This window comes from Penicillium chrysogenum (assembly GCF_028827035.1).
Source record: "Penicillium chrysogenum strain IBT 35668 chromosome Unknown utg000001l_segment0_segment0, whole genome shotgun sequence".
NCBI classification, from domain to species: Eukaryota; Fungi; Ascomycota; class Eurotiomycetes; order Eurotiales; family Aspergillaceae; genus Penicillium; species Penicillium chrysogenum.
The window spans coordinates 7,263,803-7,280,655 of record NW_026622749.1 but is presented as its reverse complement, the minus strand read 5'-3'; the positions used below and the strand labels follow the sequence as shown (position 1 = coordinate 7,280,655).

The 16,853-nt window shown below is 43.4% G+C and overlaps 7 protein-coding genes across 7 annotated transcripts; 3 read left to right on the top strand and 4 right to left on the bottom strand.

Moving 5' to 3' along the window:
• Positions 1-5,698: 5,698 nt before the first annotated feature.
• Positions 5,699-7,627, bottom strand: N7489_002893 (uncharacterized protein; the record flags this gene model as incomplete). The annotated part of the gene is made up of 4 exons (XM_056708648.1): positions 5,699-5,873; positions 5,928-6,934; positions 6,990-7,104; positions 7,218-7,627. 4 exons carry the CDS (start codon positions 7,625-7,627, stop codon positions 5,699-5,701), a joined length of 1,707 nt encoding a protein of 568 aa, XP_056572950.1.
• A 408-nt stretch (positions 7,628-8,035) lies between these two features.
• Positions 8,036-9,734, top strand: N7489_002892 (putative C2H2 finger domain protein; the record flags this gene model as incomplete). Its single annotated transcript, XM_056708647.1, has 3 exons — positions 8,036-8,142; positions 8,200-9,657; positions 9,713-9,734. 3 exons carry the CDS (start codon positions 8,036-8,038, stop codon positions 9,732-9,734), a joined length of 1,587 nt encoding a protein of 528 aa, XP_056572949.1.
• A 143-nt stretch (positions 9,735-9,877) lies between these two features.
• On the bottom strand, positions 9,878-11,612 carry N7489_002891 (uncharacterized protein; the record flags this gene model as incomplete). Its single annotated transcript, XM_056708646.1, has 2 exons — positions 9,878-10,331; positions 10,381-11,612. The coding sequence occupies 2 exons, from the start codon at positions 11,610-11,612 to the stop codon at positions 9,878-9,880; spliced, it is 1,686 nt and encodes a 561-aa protein (XP_056572948.1).
• Positions 11,613-12,321: 709 nt separating this feature from the next.
• On the top strand, positions 12,322-13,833 carry N7489_002890 (cysteine protease ATG4; the record flags this gene model as incomplete). The annotated part of the gene is given in 5 exon segments (XM_056708645.1): positions 12,322-12,460; positions 12,516-12,815; positions 12,942-13,110; positions 13,122-13,415; positions 13,464-13,833. 5 exon segments carry the CDS (start codon positions 12,322-12,324, stop codon positions 13,831-13,833), a joined length of 1,272 nt encoding a protein of 423 aa, XP_056572947.1.
• Positions 13,834-14,158: 325 nt separating this feature from the next.
• Positions 14,159-14,801, bottom strand: N7489_002889 (histone H2B family protein). The gene is made up of 3 exons (XM_056708644.1): positions 14,585-14,801; positions 14,442-14,513; positions 14,159-14,367 (listed from the first exon to the last, which is right to left on the bottom strand). The coding sequence occupies exons 1-3, from the start codon at positions 14,757-14,759 to the stop codon at positions 14,189-14,191; spliced, it is 426 nt and encodes a 141-aa protein (XP_056572946.1). The 5' UTR covers positions 14,760-14,801; the 3' UTR covers positions 14,159-14,188.
• A 538-nt stretch (positions 14,802-15,339) lies between these two features.
• Positions 15,340-15,849, top strand: N7489_002888 (histone H2A; the record flags this gene model as incomplete). The annotated part of the gene is made up of 3 exons (XM_056708643.1): positions 15,340-15,392; positions 15,452-15,744; positions 15,797-15,849. The coding sequence occupies 3 exons, from the start codon at positions 15,340-15,342 to the stop codon at positions 15,847-15,849; spliced, it is 399 nt and encodes a 132-aa protein (XP_056572945.1).
• Positions 15,850-16,312: 463 nt separating this feature from the next.
• Positions 16,313-16,818, bottom strand: N7489_002887 (NADH dehydrogenase [ubiquinone] 1 beta subcomplex subunit 9). Its single transcript, XM_056708642.1, has 4 exons — positions 16,793-16,818; positions 16,610-16,742; positions 16,437-16,557; positions 16,313-16,371 (listed from the first exon to the last, which is right to left on the bottom strand). Exons 1-4 carry the CDS (start codon positions 16,810-16,812, stop codon positions 16,346-16,348), a joined length of 300 nt encoding a protein of 99 aa, XP_056572944.1. The 5' UTR covers positions 16,813-16,818; the 3' UTR covers positions 16,313-16,345.
• Positions 16,819-16,853: the final 35 nt, after the last annotated feature.

Below are 16,853 nucleotides of genomic sequence, written 5' to 3'. Positions count from 1 at the left end.
AGCCGTACTGTCATAAAGAAATTGAGATGGTACTTAGTATTATGTGACCTGCCAGTTCTTCACGAGAAAAGAGTGCATTTGATTTCAAAATACTAAGTACAAGGGGGAAAGAGAAAAAGGGGAAAGGATCGACACTACAAGATCCTTTTGTGCGTCGAGACCTCTAGTCGGGGACTTCAGGCAGAAATCTCTGTCGACCCTCGTCCCGGACTCTAGTCTGTCACATGCCTGGAAACAAACATCATCACGTGACCGCAAGAACCTCCAGATCGTCACAGTCGCACCCGATTAGGAAGGCGGTACTGAAAAATCAGGCATTTTCAGGCAGGGGGGGTCGATCTAGCCGGGGGGGGTTGCTGTAGTCCTGCCCTAGTCTTATTAGCTAATTTAACTTTATAAGACTCCCTAGTAGCTAAAATTAGTGGTTTTATAACCTTTTTAGCCCTTTTACCTCTAGGCTTCTAGCCTTTAGGCGCTAAATTTAGAAATAGTAGCTAGTAGCTATTAGTATTATAACTAATAACTTTATAATACTAATAATACTTTCCCTTAAAGGGCTTATTTCTATACAACCTTTAATACTTATATTTAAGTATTATAACGTTCGTATAATAACTTCCCTTATAAGCGTATAACTCTCTACCTCTAGCTTTATTAATTAAGCTAGAGAATAAAGATTTAATAGTATACGCGTTAGGGTTATTTCTTAATAATTAGGTTATATTTTAAATAAATCTATTATAGTCTTTATTAAGACTATTTAGGACCTAGGCTATTACTACCTAATTAGGTAGTTTAATACCCTTTCCTTTAAGGTTATTTACTAATATCTTAACCCTATTAAGATACTCTTCTATTAAGTTAAAGTCACTTAATACTATATTAAAGAAGTCTTTTAGGGTTAAATACTTAGTAGTAAAGCCTTTAAGATTATAAAAGGCTTCGAGTCTTAGCTAGGCTTTATAAGTACTTTCTATATCTTTAAGATATAGAAGCGGTCTATTATTATAATAAAGCTTTAAAATAGATATAGCTTTATTATTCTTTACTCCTATAGAGGGAGTTTCTATAGGAGTATAGAGATTATCCTTAATTAGGGTAGCTTTTACCCTAATAGACTAGATAATATAATTCTCTAATCCCCTTAATTTAGGGAGATATATCTTTTCTATAGATACTATAGTAAGATATAGTATTAGAGTATTACTATATACTAATAATAGTATATAGTTCTTTAAGTATTTATACTATATACTAAGAATAGTATATATAGTAAATAGGTATATACTATAATAGTATATCCTTAGGTAATACTATATACTATATTAAGATATAGTATATAAAGTTTCTTTATATACTACTTATAGTAGTATATAGTTCGGAGATAATTCGGAGTTTCGGAGAAACCTTAGCCTTCCTTAATAGGAAATAGGTTACTAGCTAGGCTTATAACCTATAAGTAATTTAGTAGATAGGATATTATAGTCTAGTATAGACTATAACCGTTTTAGGAAATTATCTTATATAATCTTATGTAATAGGATTATATAAGATATAGTTAATAGGTTATACTTATCCTAAATAGGAAGGAAAGACGTTATATATAAAGCAGATAAAATTAAGAAGTAAGTTATATTTTATTAAGGGTGGAAACTAGACATACTTTTATACCCTTTTAGGAGGCAAATCTGAGATAATCTGTGATATCTTTATGATACCTTTATTATCTCATTATGATACTAGGAGGCAAGTTATATTATTAATTCTTACCATATAGTGTATACCTAAGGTATCCTTAGATAGTACCGGTAAATTAATATAACTATTCTTACCCTCCATAGTATGCCTTACTATATACACTATTATACCAACATCCGTTTATTTCTAAAGGATTAATATAGTTATAGGGGATTGTTAACGGCACCCCCCTTTGGATCATGGCACCCCCTGCCTGAAAATTAAGGAATCGATATCACCGCCTTCCTAATCAGGTGCGACACTAGATTTTGCCATATAATTCTGCTAGTGCAGAGTTTTCTGCCATATAATTCTGCCACCACCATAGGAATTCCGGTTTATATAGTAAAAAAACATACATTTTGATCAGAAAAAATTGCACATTCTTATTGAATTAAGCATTGGTATACTTATATAGGTTAAATGTGCTTCTTAACCAGGTCCCCGCGCGCGTTTCCGGCCCCTTTCACGTCTGCATTCACGTCTTACGACTTAGTGCTAGGTATAGTGCAAGCCTCGGTGCTAGCCTCGGTGTCGTGCTGGGTATGATGCTGGGTATAATGCTGGGTATAATGCTGGGTATAATGCTGGGTATAATGCTGGGTATAATGCTGGGTATGGTGCTGGGACTGGGTGCTGGGACTGGGTGCTGGGTATAGTGCTGGGACTGGGTGCTAGGACTGGGTGCTGGGTATGGTGCTGGGACTGGTGCTAGGTATAGTGCTGGAGCTGGTGCTGGGTGCGGAGCTGGGTATGGAGCTGGAGCTAGAGCTGGAGCTGGTACTGGGTGCGGAGCTGGGTATTATTGCTGATAAAAGTGACTTATTTTCACTATGTGTTTGTATATAAATTGTAGGTATCTGCTGTCGTCCTATAGTGTTAGGGGAGTTTGACACGAAGGCGGTGTGAAACCTTAAAGGCGGTGAGTAATGCGGTAGGAAGGTGTAGGTGTCGAGGTAAATGCGGTACCCGAATTAGGAAGGCGGTGGGGTGTACGCCTTAATGTTTAGGCAGGGGGGTGCTACAGACCCTGTCACTAAGTATTTACCCACACCCTGTTTTCCCACCAAAACTGACCAACTTTGAACCCTATTCTCTCAATAAATTTATATTGTAACATATTTTTATTCTTTTTTATTTTTATTTATCATTTCAAACCTAAGGTAATATATTATAGATTATATCAGTAAGTATTTTTGATAGAGAGTAGTCAATTTTCAAAGTTCAACAAAAGATTTTAATCGCGAGTTTAGTATGGGAGCCACTATATATAATAGGGATTCATCTTGACATTTACATTTCAATCAGTTACCACTCAATAGCCATGCATATTGGACCATTCGGAAAGAGATATTTTGTTAATCTAATAATAAATTTTAATTAAAATTTTTTTAAAAAATTATCACAATATAAATTTATTGAGAGAATAGGGTCGAAAGTTGGTCAGTTTTGGTGGGAAAACAGGGTGTGGGTAAATACTTAATGAACCCTATGTATGATCCAAAGGGGGGTGCGAGGATCCAAAGGGGGGTGTGAGGATCTAAGGGGGGGTGCCGTTAATAATCCCCTAGATATAATACTATCTTTATAATAGTTAACCGCTTTAGTAAAAGACTAATTTCTATTCCCTACTATAAAGATATAAATACGAAGTAGATAGCTTAGTTATTTATCGATAATATAATATGAACTATTAGTATTTTAGAGACTATTATCTCTAACTATAGGGGATAGTTTATTTCTAAATTTATAGACTAAATTCTATCGAATCTTTAGGATTAAAAGGAAGTTATTAACTATATACTATCTCTAAACCGACAGTTAGAGTAAGATTATAAATTAGTATATAGTCTAAAGATTATAACTATATATTAAATAAAATTAGAATAATTAGTTAGAAATATTATTTATAGTAGATTTTATAGCTTCTATCCTTCCCTAAAATACTATAAAAAAAGTCCCTATTCTTTATTAAAAGAGGATATAAACTGGCTATATCTTTTAACTAGAAAGATTAGGAAACTATAATACTAAATAAGTAGGACGCTATATAGATACTTTTAAATCTATAAAAGATCTAGACTTAAATAAAAGAATAGATTATAAAGTTATAATAGTTATAGATCTATTAGATAAATTAATATTAAAAAGAGGAAGATTTTAGTATTAGCGACTATATTTTTATAATAATAAAAGACTAGTAGCTTATCTAGTTAGATTAGAAACTCGTTTATTTAGTAAGTAGTCTATATAAGATTATTAATAGGGAATTGATATACGTAACCCCCCCCTTGCTAATTGTACCCCCCCTGCCTGAAAATTCAGTACCGCCTTCCTAATTGGGTACCGCTTTTACCTCGACACCTATATCTGCCTACCGCCCTCCTCACCGCCTTCGAGGTTTTCACACCGCCTTCGTGTCAAACTTCCCCTAACACTATAGGACGACAGCAGATACCTACAATTTATATGCAAACATATAGTAAAAATAAGTCACTTTTGCTAGCACCTAGACCCACACTATACAGACCCAGCACTATACCCAGCACCATACATACCCAGCACCAGCACCAGACCCAGCACTATACCTAGCACCGAGTCGTAAGACGTGAATGTGGACGTGAAAGGGGCCAAAAACACGCGCGTCGAGGGTGAAAAGGATGAATATCAATACATCAAGTACAGCAAGGCTTAGTACTGAGTCTAACAATACTTAATTCGATAGAAATGTACGATTTTTCCTGATCAAAATGCATGCCTTTTCACTATATAAACTAGAATTCCTATAGTGGTGGCAGAAAAAATGGCAGAAAACTCTACACTGGCAGAAAGTATGGCAGAATCTAGTGTCGCACTACATTAGGAAGGCGGTGACTGAATTTTCAGGCAGGGGGGGTACAATTAGCAAGGGGGGGGTACGTATATCAATTCCCTATTAATAAGATCGGTAATTTTTATAAATTTAATCTACTAGATTTAATCTAAGTATATCTAGTTTTCTATACTAGTAAGTTATAAAAAATAGCGACTACTAAGCCTTTAATAGGATAGTATATTAATCCCTCTCTACTAATTAGGGTTAATAAAGAAGATAAATAAGAAGTTAATAAATTACTAGATATAAAAACGCATTATTAAAAGCTATAATATTAGATATAGTGATTAGGATATAATCTTAATCTATAATAGTATCCTATAGGGAACTTTAAGTATATACTATAAAAGGTTTAAGAATTCTATAACTAGTATCCTTCTAAACTAGGTCCCCTAATATATTTATAAGACTAGATTAATACTTTAAAAAGAGATATTATACTTAATAAATATCCTAATAATAATAAGCTAGTATTTAAAGACTAAACATAGTTTTAACCGGGGGCTATATAACGATATAGAGGTTTTTATAGTCACGTGATAATATTTATTTCGGTATATAATAGACTAGGGTCTAGGATAAGAGTCGATAGAGATTTCTACCTAATATCCCCGACTAGAGGTCTCGATACATAAAAGGATCCTATAGTTATCGATCCTTTCCCCTTTTTCTCTTCCCTCTTTATACTTAGTATTCTGAATAAAATGCACTCTTTCTATTGAAGATCTGGCAGGTCATATTATATCTCTTCTTTTCCCCTCTCTATCCACCTAATATATACGAGTGTTTCTCCATTTGATCTATATCGTAGTGTATTTCTATGACATATCCTCTCTTCTTTCTCACTCCCTATACTTAGTATTTTAAATCAAATACGCTCTCTTCATTAAAGATCTAGCAGGTAACACTAAACATAGTATAGAAGACCACATAGGTCGTATATTATATTTCGGACCGCCTCTTTATAGTTAATACTCTCTTCATTTCCTTTATCTTTCCCTCTCCTGAACTTAGAAATCTAGAGTAATTGCACACTCTTCCAAGCCCTAGGCGACAACCATCTTGACAGAGCAGAATTTATTTGGACTAGTCATCGGGGTATTCATCTTTCATATTACTCACAAACACCCTCTCCGTCTCATCCCACCGCTTGAAATGCTTACCCGCAATGGCAGTCAAGCTTTTCGGCAATTCCGTAAAGCGAGGCAGAATTATTCCAATATTTTCCTCTGCCACATAGCGGACACTTCGATCCGCCACACTATGCATCCATTGTTAGCCATTAGTCAAGAAAAGCACGCACAGAACCACCCACAGCACGTGATAGAAGCTTTGGTGCCTGCCCGCTTCTAATCGATCAATCCCCATTCTCCTCATCCACTGTTCGCCCGCGCCACATTCCGAGTCCCAGCCAGTGATAATAGCCTCGTAATGATAGCGACGATGGCGGAAAACTTGGCCCACCCTGTACTGTATATTTGCATTGCCACCGGTTCGCCTCCGAATCTGCTTGGGGATCTCATCCGCAGCCCTCATCACGTGAAGGCTCTCCAGTATGTGCTCATGCTCGAACAGCCCATGAAACAACGGAGCGATATACTGCTCGACTAGAAAGATATCAGAAGGAAAGTCTGTAGCGAACAGTTCCATGAGCCACGGCAACTGATGGCGTAGATCCATCGGCCTCGAATCACCCGACAGTAGCATCACAGACCAAAGTGCTGCGTACTTTGCGCTCACAACATCTATCGAGGCGGCACGCGAGGTCGGATTCTGGGGTTCGACACGAATCGAGTTCAATATGTTCTTACCACAGCGCAAGACAACGCCCGAAGTCGATGCTTCACCCAACGTTGCGATCTGATCCTCCACGTTGGACATGCCCAGAAATGTTAATTGGCTGCGCAGGTTTGAGACAGCAGTCTCTCTTGCACCCCGAAACGGGTCCAAGTAAAAAGGTTCCCCTGGCTCCATCCCACCCAAAGCATTGCCATTGATATCTGAGCCTAGCTCGGGGGTTATGATCACATGCACATGGAACGGAAATCCACAAGGACGGGCGTTTAGGCCTACCCCCTGCGCAACAAAGCAGTATATTGCAGCCGACACCAATGGCAGAGAATTATGTCCTGGAGCTTTTAGAGCCAGCCCTAGAAAGTTATGCTCCAGAGAATGATATTCTCGACCTGGATTGATCCCCGTCAGGTCATTCAGCGCTAGCCAGGATGCTATGGCTAGTGCCTTCTCACGAGGGGTGAAGAGATAAAGATCAGGGTGAGATGCGACAAAGCGGTCAAGGATCTTATCCAGAGAGTCTCGTATCTATATCAGAGTCAGGTATAGACTTGTCGAAGGGTTACCCTGTGATAACACCTACTTCATCCAAATCCCCAGTTCCACTTTCGGATATAAAAAGATCAAAGCAGGCCAAGGCTCTGTCGAGTGACACCGGTTCTCCACGTTTGAGTTTCGCCCATTCCGGTATGGCAATGCTTCGGTGTAGGCAAGTCAAGAGCGCGTGGGCATAGTATCTTTTATGATTGGCACAAGGCACTGGTCAATTTGAGGGTAACACATGTCAACTTGCATAGAATTTGTAGCCCACCTTCTGGCCAAATAATCCTCCCCGGAATCTACCATGCTATAACGTAGAAGAGTATCCTTTGTATCGTATCCCATATTAATAACACGGCGACACTTTTCGATCCGGCCCGTCTGGCTACCAAGGATACTATCAAGAAGCCGAGAGACAGATTGATCAACCTGATATTTAAAGACAAAGAGCGCTTTCCAATCAGTGGAATTCACTGGGCGAGCAAGCTTCTGGGGCATATCATGTCGTCCATCCCAGAACTTGTAATGAGACTGGCAATGGTGACGCCATAGTAAACGCTCGTTCGTTACATTTTGAAACCGGCTGTTGGTTTGCTCGACGGCGGCGCACGATTGAGGAGAAGAATAACATAGAATCAAATGCAGGATCTCGTCTGGAAGATGGATTAAAGACCGAACCATCCCTGAAGGTGCAAGCAAGATTGACGTTGGGAAGACCAAAGCAGAGGGCAATCAGAACGGAAGAACGGAAGAACAACCGGTTTACATTCCTCAATAAGTGAAAGAGAAGAGAAAAACCAAATAAGTAAGTAGATCAGAAATCTAGATGATCATGTAGGAAAGGAGAATAGGAAAGAAAATATTTTGAGGCCTGGATATGTCCGTTACTCTCCCCGCTCTTCTTATCTTCTTTATCGAAGTCGCCAAGCCTTTCTTTTTTATTTTCCTCTTCTTCTCTTCTGCTTATAGATACTTAATAGATACCCTCTACTCCCTCTACGTCCCATCTCCTTGGCATACTTGAAATGAACTAAAAAGGTTGCTCGAAAACAATTACTGAATTCCATATTATTTACCTCCTTACACGCCATGGGCCAATTTCATTCCAGCCAGGCGAGCTCCACTCCAGAACAATCAGACCAGAAGACCGACTACTATGAGCTGCTTGGTGTAACACGTGGTGCAACAGACGAGGAGTATGTTCACAATGGATATGTGATATGGACATAGCTAAAACTTGCCCAACCTCTCAGGATCAAAAAGGCATATCGGAAAAAGGCTCTTGTGTTGCACCCAGATCGAAATTATGGGAATGTTGATGAAGCTACTAAGCTGTTTGCCGAAATCCAATCCGCATATGAAGTACTGGCAGATCCCCAAGAACGAGCATGGTACGACTCCCATAGCGATGCATTTTTAGGGACCAACGGAAATACCGATGATCAACACTCGTACAATGTTCGAATCACAACCGCCGAAGATGTTCTCAGACTCTTTTCGAAGTTCAGTCCTCGAATGGAATTTTCTGACTCCCCAACCGGATTCTTTGGTGGTTTACGAGAGCAATTCGAACAGCTCATGCTGGAAGAAAGGCTGGCCTGTCAGTGGGAGAATCAAGATCCTATTGAATACCCATCATTTGGATCTGCTGCTGATGATTTTGAGACCGTTGTACGGCCCTTCTATGCTGCATGGACCGGGTTCTCTACCCAAAAGTCATTCGCATGGAAAGATGCTCATCGTTATTCTGAAGCGCCTGATCGTCGGGTGCGGCGAATGATGGAAAAGGAGAACAGGCGTCTTCGGGAGGAAGGGATCCGAGAGTTCAACGATGCTGTCAGATCCCTCGTGGCTTTTGTCAAGAAACGTGACCCGCGATATAAAATCAATGCCCAAAGTGAGGCTCAACGCCAGGAAACTCTCCGCAAGTCTGTGGCTGCACAAGCTGCAAGATCACGAGCTGTGAATCAATCCAAGATGCGGGATCATGTTGTCCCTGACTGGGCTCAGTCAGAGCAACCAGCGGCAGATGACGAAGACATAAGCGAAGAGAGCGAAGTCGAGAGTTTTGAATGTGTGGCATGTCACAAGTATTTCAAAAGCCAGAAGCAATTCGAAGCGCATGAACGTAGCAAGAAGCATTTGAAGGCAGTTAAACAGCTATGCTGGGAGATGCGAATGCAGAATGACGAATTGGATTTGGAGTCTGGAGATGACTTGAGCAGCAATGCAGTTACGTCTAAACCTCTTGAGGCTGATGAAGGGGAAGATGAGGTCGATGCTGCCCCAGAAGTCGATCTAGGATTAGATGCCTCCTTGAAGAGCCACCATGTTGATGTTGAGGATCGAGGAAATTCTCACGGTCTAAGGGAAACCACTCCTCTTTCCGAGCTAAGCTCCCCAACGTCTTCGCACGATGACGATTATGCCTCCAGGGAATATGTCGAAACGAGGCTCCGCGCCGACATGGACTCTTTGTCCACAGGGGCCGGAAACTCTTCTGACATACCTGATCATCCGTTGTCTTCGAACCTCGCCGAGCAGTCACCAACTCTCAAAATGGGCAAGGCCAAGCAGAAACGGGCGAAAAAAGCAGCGAAGCAAGCGGATCTGCCCACCGGGTTTATTTGTGCAAACTGCCAGGCTCCCTTCACATCCAAGTCGAAATTGTTCGATCATATTAGAGAACTTCGCCACGAACAACCCTTGGGGTCTGTTGCTAAGAAGGGGGGAAACGCTAGTAACACATTCGTGGGGCTCATTCAGGTTCCTCTCTCTCTTTTTTTGAGAAACAAAAAGATAAAAAAGGAAGCAACAGGCAAAAAGATATATCAGGTCCATCGAGTCTTACATTTCTATTCTCTGGTTTAACAAAGTGGCATTGATGCCGGTTGGGAAATCTTCCCCTTCTTCCTAGCACAAACCAAACATCTAACCTAACCCAGCTCGCGAATTCTTCACGACCTGTGCGACAGGCTGCAGAATTCCCTTGTTGTCGGCAGCACCCAGAGCAGTACCTGTACTCCATCCCATCTTCTCCAACATAGCCCGCCCTCGGTTTTCAGCTCCAATTTCCGGAGCAGAGGCGCCAACAACATCGCCATCCATATATGAAGCAGCACCGGACTTGGCACGCTTGTTTCGGGAGACTTTCGGCACTTCCGTGCCCCATGATTTGAACAACCGACGGTTGAACTTCCTCCCGGATAACAGCTCGTCAACGTTAGATATAGTCTTTGATGTGTATCGCGGGGTGCGCGCCGTCTTATTGAGAACCGGGAAGCGAGAAAGTCCATGGCCGCGTGACTGTGATTTCAGATTCAGTGCATTGGCCAATTCATGTATCAGCTTTCTGCGTTGCTTGGTCATGGGCGGCAAAGACAGGCTACACTGGGTTAGCTAGGTACATGGGGATGAGCAGATATAAAACATACCTATTTTTAGTTGACATGAGGAATGAGCGAACCTCTGTCATAAATTCCTCCATGTTCATTTCCTTGGGGTACTTGACCTTAAGGTCTGGGTTCCCTGCTTTTCTGCCCAGTAGACCTTGTGCCCGGAGTTCTGCCCGCTCCATCTTCCGCAGCTTCTTTTTGGTCCGGTCGTTCTGCCAGGCCTCCTGTAACTCGATTTCGAACTCACTGTCGGATAGCACCGGGTCGGGAATGGACTGCTTGCCCTTGGTTTTTTTCCGTAGACTTGGCCGGTCAAAGTCCATTATGTCAAACCCGAAGTATGGGTCAGACTCAAGAGCATCCGCAAGTGCCGATGCCGATGGAAATGAAGGCTTTCCATGACGGGAACCTTTCTTAGTGGACCTAGAATACCCGTTCACCATGTCCTCAAGCAGTACAAAGTCTTCGAGGGTGTCGTCATCTGATCCAGATATGACCATATCGCCCTCTTCGCTTGATGTTGGATTTGAGTCATGTTCGTTGTCAATTTGCATTTGAGCTAATGATCTTGGTGACTCGATTTTGAAGCCTGTGGGACTCGAGGCAGACAGGTCTAGTTGCGTTGCAGCTCTTTCAACATCAATGCCACCTTCCAGGTCAATCCTTGCACCGGATGTCACTTCCTGGTAGTCATCGTCAATGTTGGCAATATAGTCGGCTATTGGGTCGGTCTCCTCTTCTGGTGGCCAGTCTGGTCTCTCCGTGTTGAATTCAGAGTTGCCTGTAGGGGTAGCGGCTGACGAAGGGTCTTGGTGCGTATCCTGGTGCGCATCGTCCAACGTTGGTGTGTGAGACTTTTGCAAAGATACCACAGTATTCGCCTGGACAATTTCTTGGATCTCGTTCTGGTGCGTTTCGATAAGAACGGGTTTGGTATTCCTCCTGCGGCCAGTGAACACGACCTCGTCCTCACTCGAGTCATCTATATCCGATAATTTGGACTGCAATACTGGGTCTGGGTGCTCGGTATGAACAACCCCTTGTCCCTTTGAGTCGAAGACAAATGGAACCTCAATATCGGCCTTTTTGTCCGGTATATTGTCGGTCTTAGGTTCTTCCCGGTTGGTATCCGATTTTGTCTGATCCTCGTCTGCATGTTCCAATGTCGGTTCCAAGCTTCCCGCGCTCACAAATTGAACGGCTTTGTGACGAAGGCTGGTGTCTGACCATAACCGCTGATGATTTTCGGTATTCCGAGCTTCTTGCTGCATAGTAAACTGGTGTGGCGATTCATCTTTTTTTTTTCCGGAACATGTTAGTATATTATCAAATTAACAGGAGCATATTAGTTACCTCTGCCCGGTGGTGCCCGCCTGGTACGGGCCTTGAATTTCCCATGGCGGGCCATGGGTGTAAATCTGATATGTTGATGGGTAAAAGAAGTGAGGAGGAGATTCTTTTGCCTTTGGGTCGGGTCCGGGCGGTGACTACGGACATTCTACAGAGGGTAACAAGAATATGGGGTTATACTTACATATGTATACGTATATCGTTTTTCTTATCTATTTTATTTCAAGTTCTATCTCTTTCGAAGGAATATAATAATGTAGTAGAGTGTAGATTTCCAAACCATTGCATACATTTGTACGGAGTAGTCGGTGACGTCTTGGCTCGTGACTGACGATGTCCCCCTCACCTGGGGAAGATTCGACTGGACTTAATTGTCTAAAGCTTTTATTGTTTGTCTTTTGTATCTTCCTTTCTATTTGGTATTTTTCTGTTTTCTTTCTTTCCTTCTTTTTCCTTCTTTTTTTTTTTTTTTGGATGGTTTGATCACTTGGTTTTTCAAGTCACCGACTTAGCCTCCGGGTTGGATATATATATCTCTCTATATCTACTCCCCTCCAATCTTGAATCACCACCATCCACACCACAAACCACCACAACCACGCGACTGACAGCTGAAACCTAGCACCAACCATGACCATGGACATGGAAAAGTGCAAACGCATAGTACAATACTTCTGGGACCCAGAACCCAGAAACGATGTACCTGCGGCGTCGATATGGTGCCTGGGCAGGGAGTATGCACCCTCGCAACCACCCAGCGACCCGGCCAGTGAGTCTTGCTCAAGTGAATATACCACAGAATCCACTCCTAACATACCATGCAGGCAACAACCCACGCAGCCCTTCAAGACAGCCCAATGCTAGCACATTGAATGATACAACATGGCCAAAGGCATTTCTCTCCGATTTTGGATCGAGGATCTGGATCACGTATCGATCAAACTTCACACCGATCCCACGAACAAAGACACCAGAAGCAACATCTTCGATGACACTGGGGGTACGCCTGAGGAGTCAGCTGATGGACCCCCAGGGCTTTACATCAGATACAGGGTGGGGCTGCATGATCAGGTCTGGGCAAAGCCTTTTGGCAAATACCTTTTCAGTTCTATTACTAGGACGAGGTGAGAGATGCATCTAAAATCAAGACCCCAAAAACATAATCAAAAAAGCAGAAAAAAGTCAAAAATACAAAAATACAAAAAACAATACAAAAAACCAGAAAGAAAAGAGCTAACCAGATATACCAGACTGGTGTCGAGGGGAAAAAGTGGAGGAAGAGTCAAAGCTAATCTCGATGTTCGCCGATCATCCCGAAGCTCCCTTTTCTATACATCGATTTGTCAATCGCGGTGCAGAATCATGCGGGAAATATCCAGGTGAATGGTTTGGGCCATCTGCAACCGCTAAATGTATCCAGTACGTGTCAGTGGGAGAAAAAAGAAAAAAAAGAAGGAAAGGAAAGAAGGGAACACCAGTGAAGCTGACGGTGGTAGGCTACTTTCAACCCAGAGCGAGGTCCCCCAACTCAGGGTCTATCTAACCAACGACACATCGGACGTTTATGAAGACAAATTTGCACATGTGGCCCACGATGAATCAGGTCGAATCCAACCAACACTCATCTTGATTGGAACCAGGCTGGGTATCGATAATGTCACACCAGCGTACTGGGATGGACTCCGAGCTGCACTGACATATCCCCAATCCGTTGGCATTGCAGGGTAGGTCTATGCGTCTACTCGATATTAAGTGTGCGCTAACCAAAATAGCGGACGCCCATCGGCATCACATTACTTTGTAGGGGCCCAAGACTGCCACCTCTTTTTCCTTGACCCGCATACCACCCGACCTGCGACATTATATCGACCAGATGGGCTTTACACGCAAGAGGAACTGGATAGCTATTACACCAGCCGACTGCGGAGAATCCATATCAAGGACATGGATCCTAGCATGCTGATTGGATTTCTCGTCAAGGATGAAGATGATTGGGCTGACTGGAAGAAACGAATTCGATCCACGCCCGGACAACCCATTGTACACATCTTCCCCAGCCAGCACCAGCCAGATCATGGCCATGGCCGGGCGGAGGCTCTGGATGAAGTCGAGGCGCTGGACGATTCAGATGAGATGGAGTGAGATGTTGACAAACCAGAAGTTGCTTTTATTTATTCCTTATGGGTTTTTGGCGCAAAATTTACCAGGAAAAGAGAAACAGAATCATGATGCAATGCACTTAAGCATTTGGAATTTCGCGTTCTAGTAGGGGAGGCCAATCCATGCCTGCCCCAGACCCGAGTTATGTTACACCGCATTCACGTAGAGTGGTAACCATTCAAAAAAAAATTCACCCATCGGGGAAAAGAAAATTCAAGCCATCCCATGACGCATTAAGAAACCCGCAAAACACCCATAACCGACCACCTCAGAGCCCATAACAGAACAAGAGGTAGTAAAAAAAAGACAAGCTGAAAGGAAAACGTAAAGAAGCCGCTTATTTGGCGGAAGAAGAGTACTTGGTCACAGCCTTGGTGCCCTCAGAGACGGCGTGCTTGGCCAGCTCACCGGGGAGGATCAGGCGGACCGAGGTCTGGATCTCCCGGGAGGAGATGGTAGACTTCTTGTTGTACGCAGCCAGCTTGGAGGCCTCCGTAGCGACACGCTCGAAAATGTCTGGACGAACGAGTCAGCGAACATGACGTGACAAACGCGTAAACGCGTTGATTTCCGAAAAGAAAGAAACATACCATTGACAAAGGAGTTCAAGATGGACATGGCACGAGTGGAGATACCAGTGTCAGGGTGGACCTGCTTGAGGACTGGAAATCGAGTCAGTATGGACGCGTTTTATTTTTATTTCCGAAGTTGGACGTTGTTTTCAGGAACTCACCCTTGTAGATGTAAGAAGAGTACGTCTCCTTACGGGTCTTGCCGCGCTTCTTCTTCTCGCCAGTGGCAGCGGTGGCAGTCTTCTTGCCAGCCTCCTTCTTCTCAGCAGGGGCCTTGCCGCCAACGGGGGCCTTGCCACCGGTGGAGGGCTTCTTCTCAGCGGCCTTGGGGGGCATTTTGAATGTGGGTTGAAAAGTTGAGGTTTAAAAAAGAAGTTGAAGAGTAAAGAGTAAAAAGATGGATGGAAGCGTGTGGGTGGGAAACAGATGGAATGTGGAAGGTTAAGTTAGAGAGACGCGGTGACGAGGGGAGACAGCGTCTTTATACTCGTGTTCCAAAGGCCAGTTGATCCTGGAGGGGGGTGCAAAGGAGGCCGAATTTCAATACGGTAATAGTCTGGTATGATCTGTATGATTAAACAGACATTGACGCGTCTCAAGGCGGAAAAAGTGGAGTAAAAACACACTCAGGTGACTGTCATGTATGGTAATAGCTTTATATTACTATACCATTCCTAAAGCGGAATGTCTGATCTGATTGATCATTGGCTGCAATATCTAAGCGAGACCGTGATCTGGAAGGCTCATTGATGCTGCCCCAACGTCACCCTCACCGCGTCCTTATAAAGGTCATCCGCTTCCACACGCTCTCCCACCTGCTCTTGCGACTTTACACCATAACTCAAGCTCTCCACATTCAATTTTCTTTTCGCTTTCCACCAAATCAACCCCCTTTTCTTCAAAACAAACCATCAAAATGACTGGCGGAAAGTCCGGCGGCAAGGCTAGCGGCAGCAAGAACGCGCAGTCGTAAGTTATTTACATTTCGCGTATATATATACGTTTCATACTGACATCAACATCTTCAGCCGTTCCTCCAAGGCTGGTTTGGCCTTCCCCGTTGGCCGTGTCCACCGTCTGCTCCGCAAGGGCAACTACGCCCAGCGTGTCGGTGCCGGTGCTCCCGTTTACCTCGCTGCTGTTCTTGAGTACCTCGCTGCTGAGATTCTTGAGTTGGCTGGAAACGCCGCTCGTGACAACAAGAAGACCCGTATCATTCCCCGTCACCTCCAGCTCGCCATCCGCAACGATGAGGAGTTGAACAAGCTCCTGGGTCACGTCACCATTGCCCAGGGTGGTGTTCTCCCTAACATCCACCAGAGTACGTTATTCCCCCGCATTATTTTCGCATCATTCACTAACACCATTTCCAGACCTTCTCCCCAAGAAGACTCCCAAGGCCGGCAAGGGCAGCCAGGAGCTGTAAGGGGTTACTCATTTTTTTACGCGGGTTGTTTGTTTTATTTTCCGGCGCGGATTGGTTCTTTGACACGATAATGGGGTTATGGGACGGGCACGTTATGGCTCTGCGTTTTCTCTTTTTTCTTCCATCAATTTCCTGGTTGTACATTATGTCTACGGACATGGAATGATACCGACGACCTTAACTTGCTTGAGGGATTTCAACTTTCGGATACTAGCCCTGGGCATGAGCCCATATCAATGAAAACTCCAGGTCGTTCAAGTTTTAAATATACCCACCTTGCATTTCGTATATTGTACTTCAGGTATACATATGTATATGCATATAAAATTGTATTTCTGGCGATTTCATGCTCTTATCTATTGTACACGAATGCAATTGTTGATTCTCGATTCTGGTCCAGATACTCTACATCTGCAGCTAAGATACGCATACTTCATGTTGCATAGTTCATGTTTGCAATTGACCTAATCCTCATATTGTGTTTTGCGATATTGACTTAGTGTGCACCGGGAGGTTGGGCATCTGCATTGTTTGACGGTTAGTGCCAATCCAGTTGAGTTGCATGGGGGATGTGAATGTGAACGTACATGGCAGGATTCGGGCTGGCAGGTTGCGCTCCCATTTGTTGCCGCCGGGCGCAGTAGGTGCCCGGTATGGGTCAGGGTGCTTCCAGGTCGCCAAGAGCTTCTCTGTCTCGCGCAACAAAACCTATAGCATGTGTTAGGCTTGCCAATCATGAATTTCTGTTTCGCATATATACCTGTTGCTGGCGAGGATCGCGGACGTCCTTGTTGGCTTCGAAAAGAGATCGGATATAGACTGCTTGTCCACGCCAGATTTGCCGGTGGACGGCCCAGTCAAGAGACAGTTTCAGGGAGCGCCGGTAGAGCGACCTACAAATAGATCAGTAAATAGTCATCTAGAGGGACAACAGCCTACTCACTTAACAGCAGAGGTGGACATTGTGCTTCAAGGTTTGCCCCGGATCCAATTCCGGCCAGCTG

What these genes read in the sequence shown, in the direction of transcription:
- N7489_002889 (XM_056708644.1), bottom strand. Translation starts at nt 14,759, where the DNA reads ATGCCCCCCAAGGCCGCTGAGAAGAAGCCCTCCACCGGTGGCAAGGCC. An exon ending in CTCTTCTTACATCTACAAGG is followed by an intron (nt 14,514 to 14,584) that starts GTGAGTTCCTGA and finishes CTCGATTTCCAG; the next exon opens with TCCTCAAGCAGGTCCACCCT. An exon ending in CTTGAACTCCTTTGTCAATG is followed by an intron (nt 14,368 to 14,441) that starts GTATGTTTCTTT and finishes TCGTTCGTCCAG; the next exon opens with ACATTTTCGAGCGTGTCGCT.
- N7489_002887 (XM_056708642.1), bottom strand. Translation starts at nt 16,812, where the DNA reads ATGTCCACCTCTGCTGTTAA. An exon ending in ATGTCCACCTCTGCTGTTAA is followed by an intron (nt 16,743 to 16,792) that starts GTGAGTAGGCTG and finishes ATCTATTTGTAG; the next exon opens with GTCGCTCTACCGGCGCTCCC. An exon ending in GCGATCCTCGCCAGCAACAG is followed by an intron (nt 16,558 to 16,609) that starts GTATATATGCGA and finishes CACATGCTATAG; the next exon opens with GTTTTGTTGCGCGAGACAGA.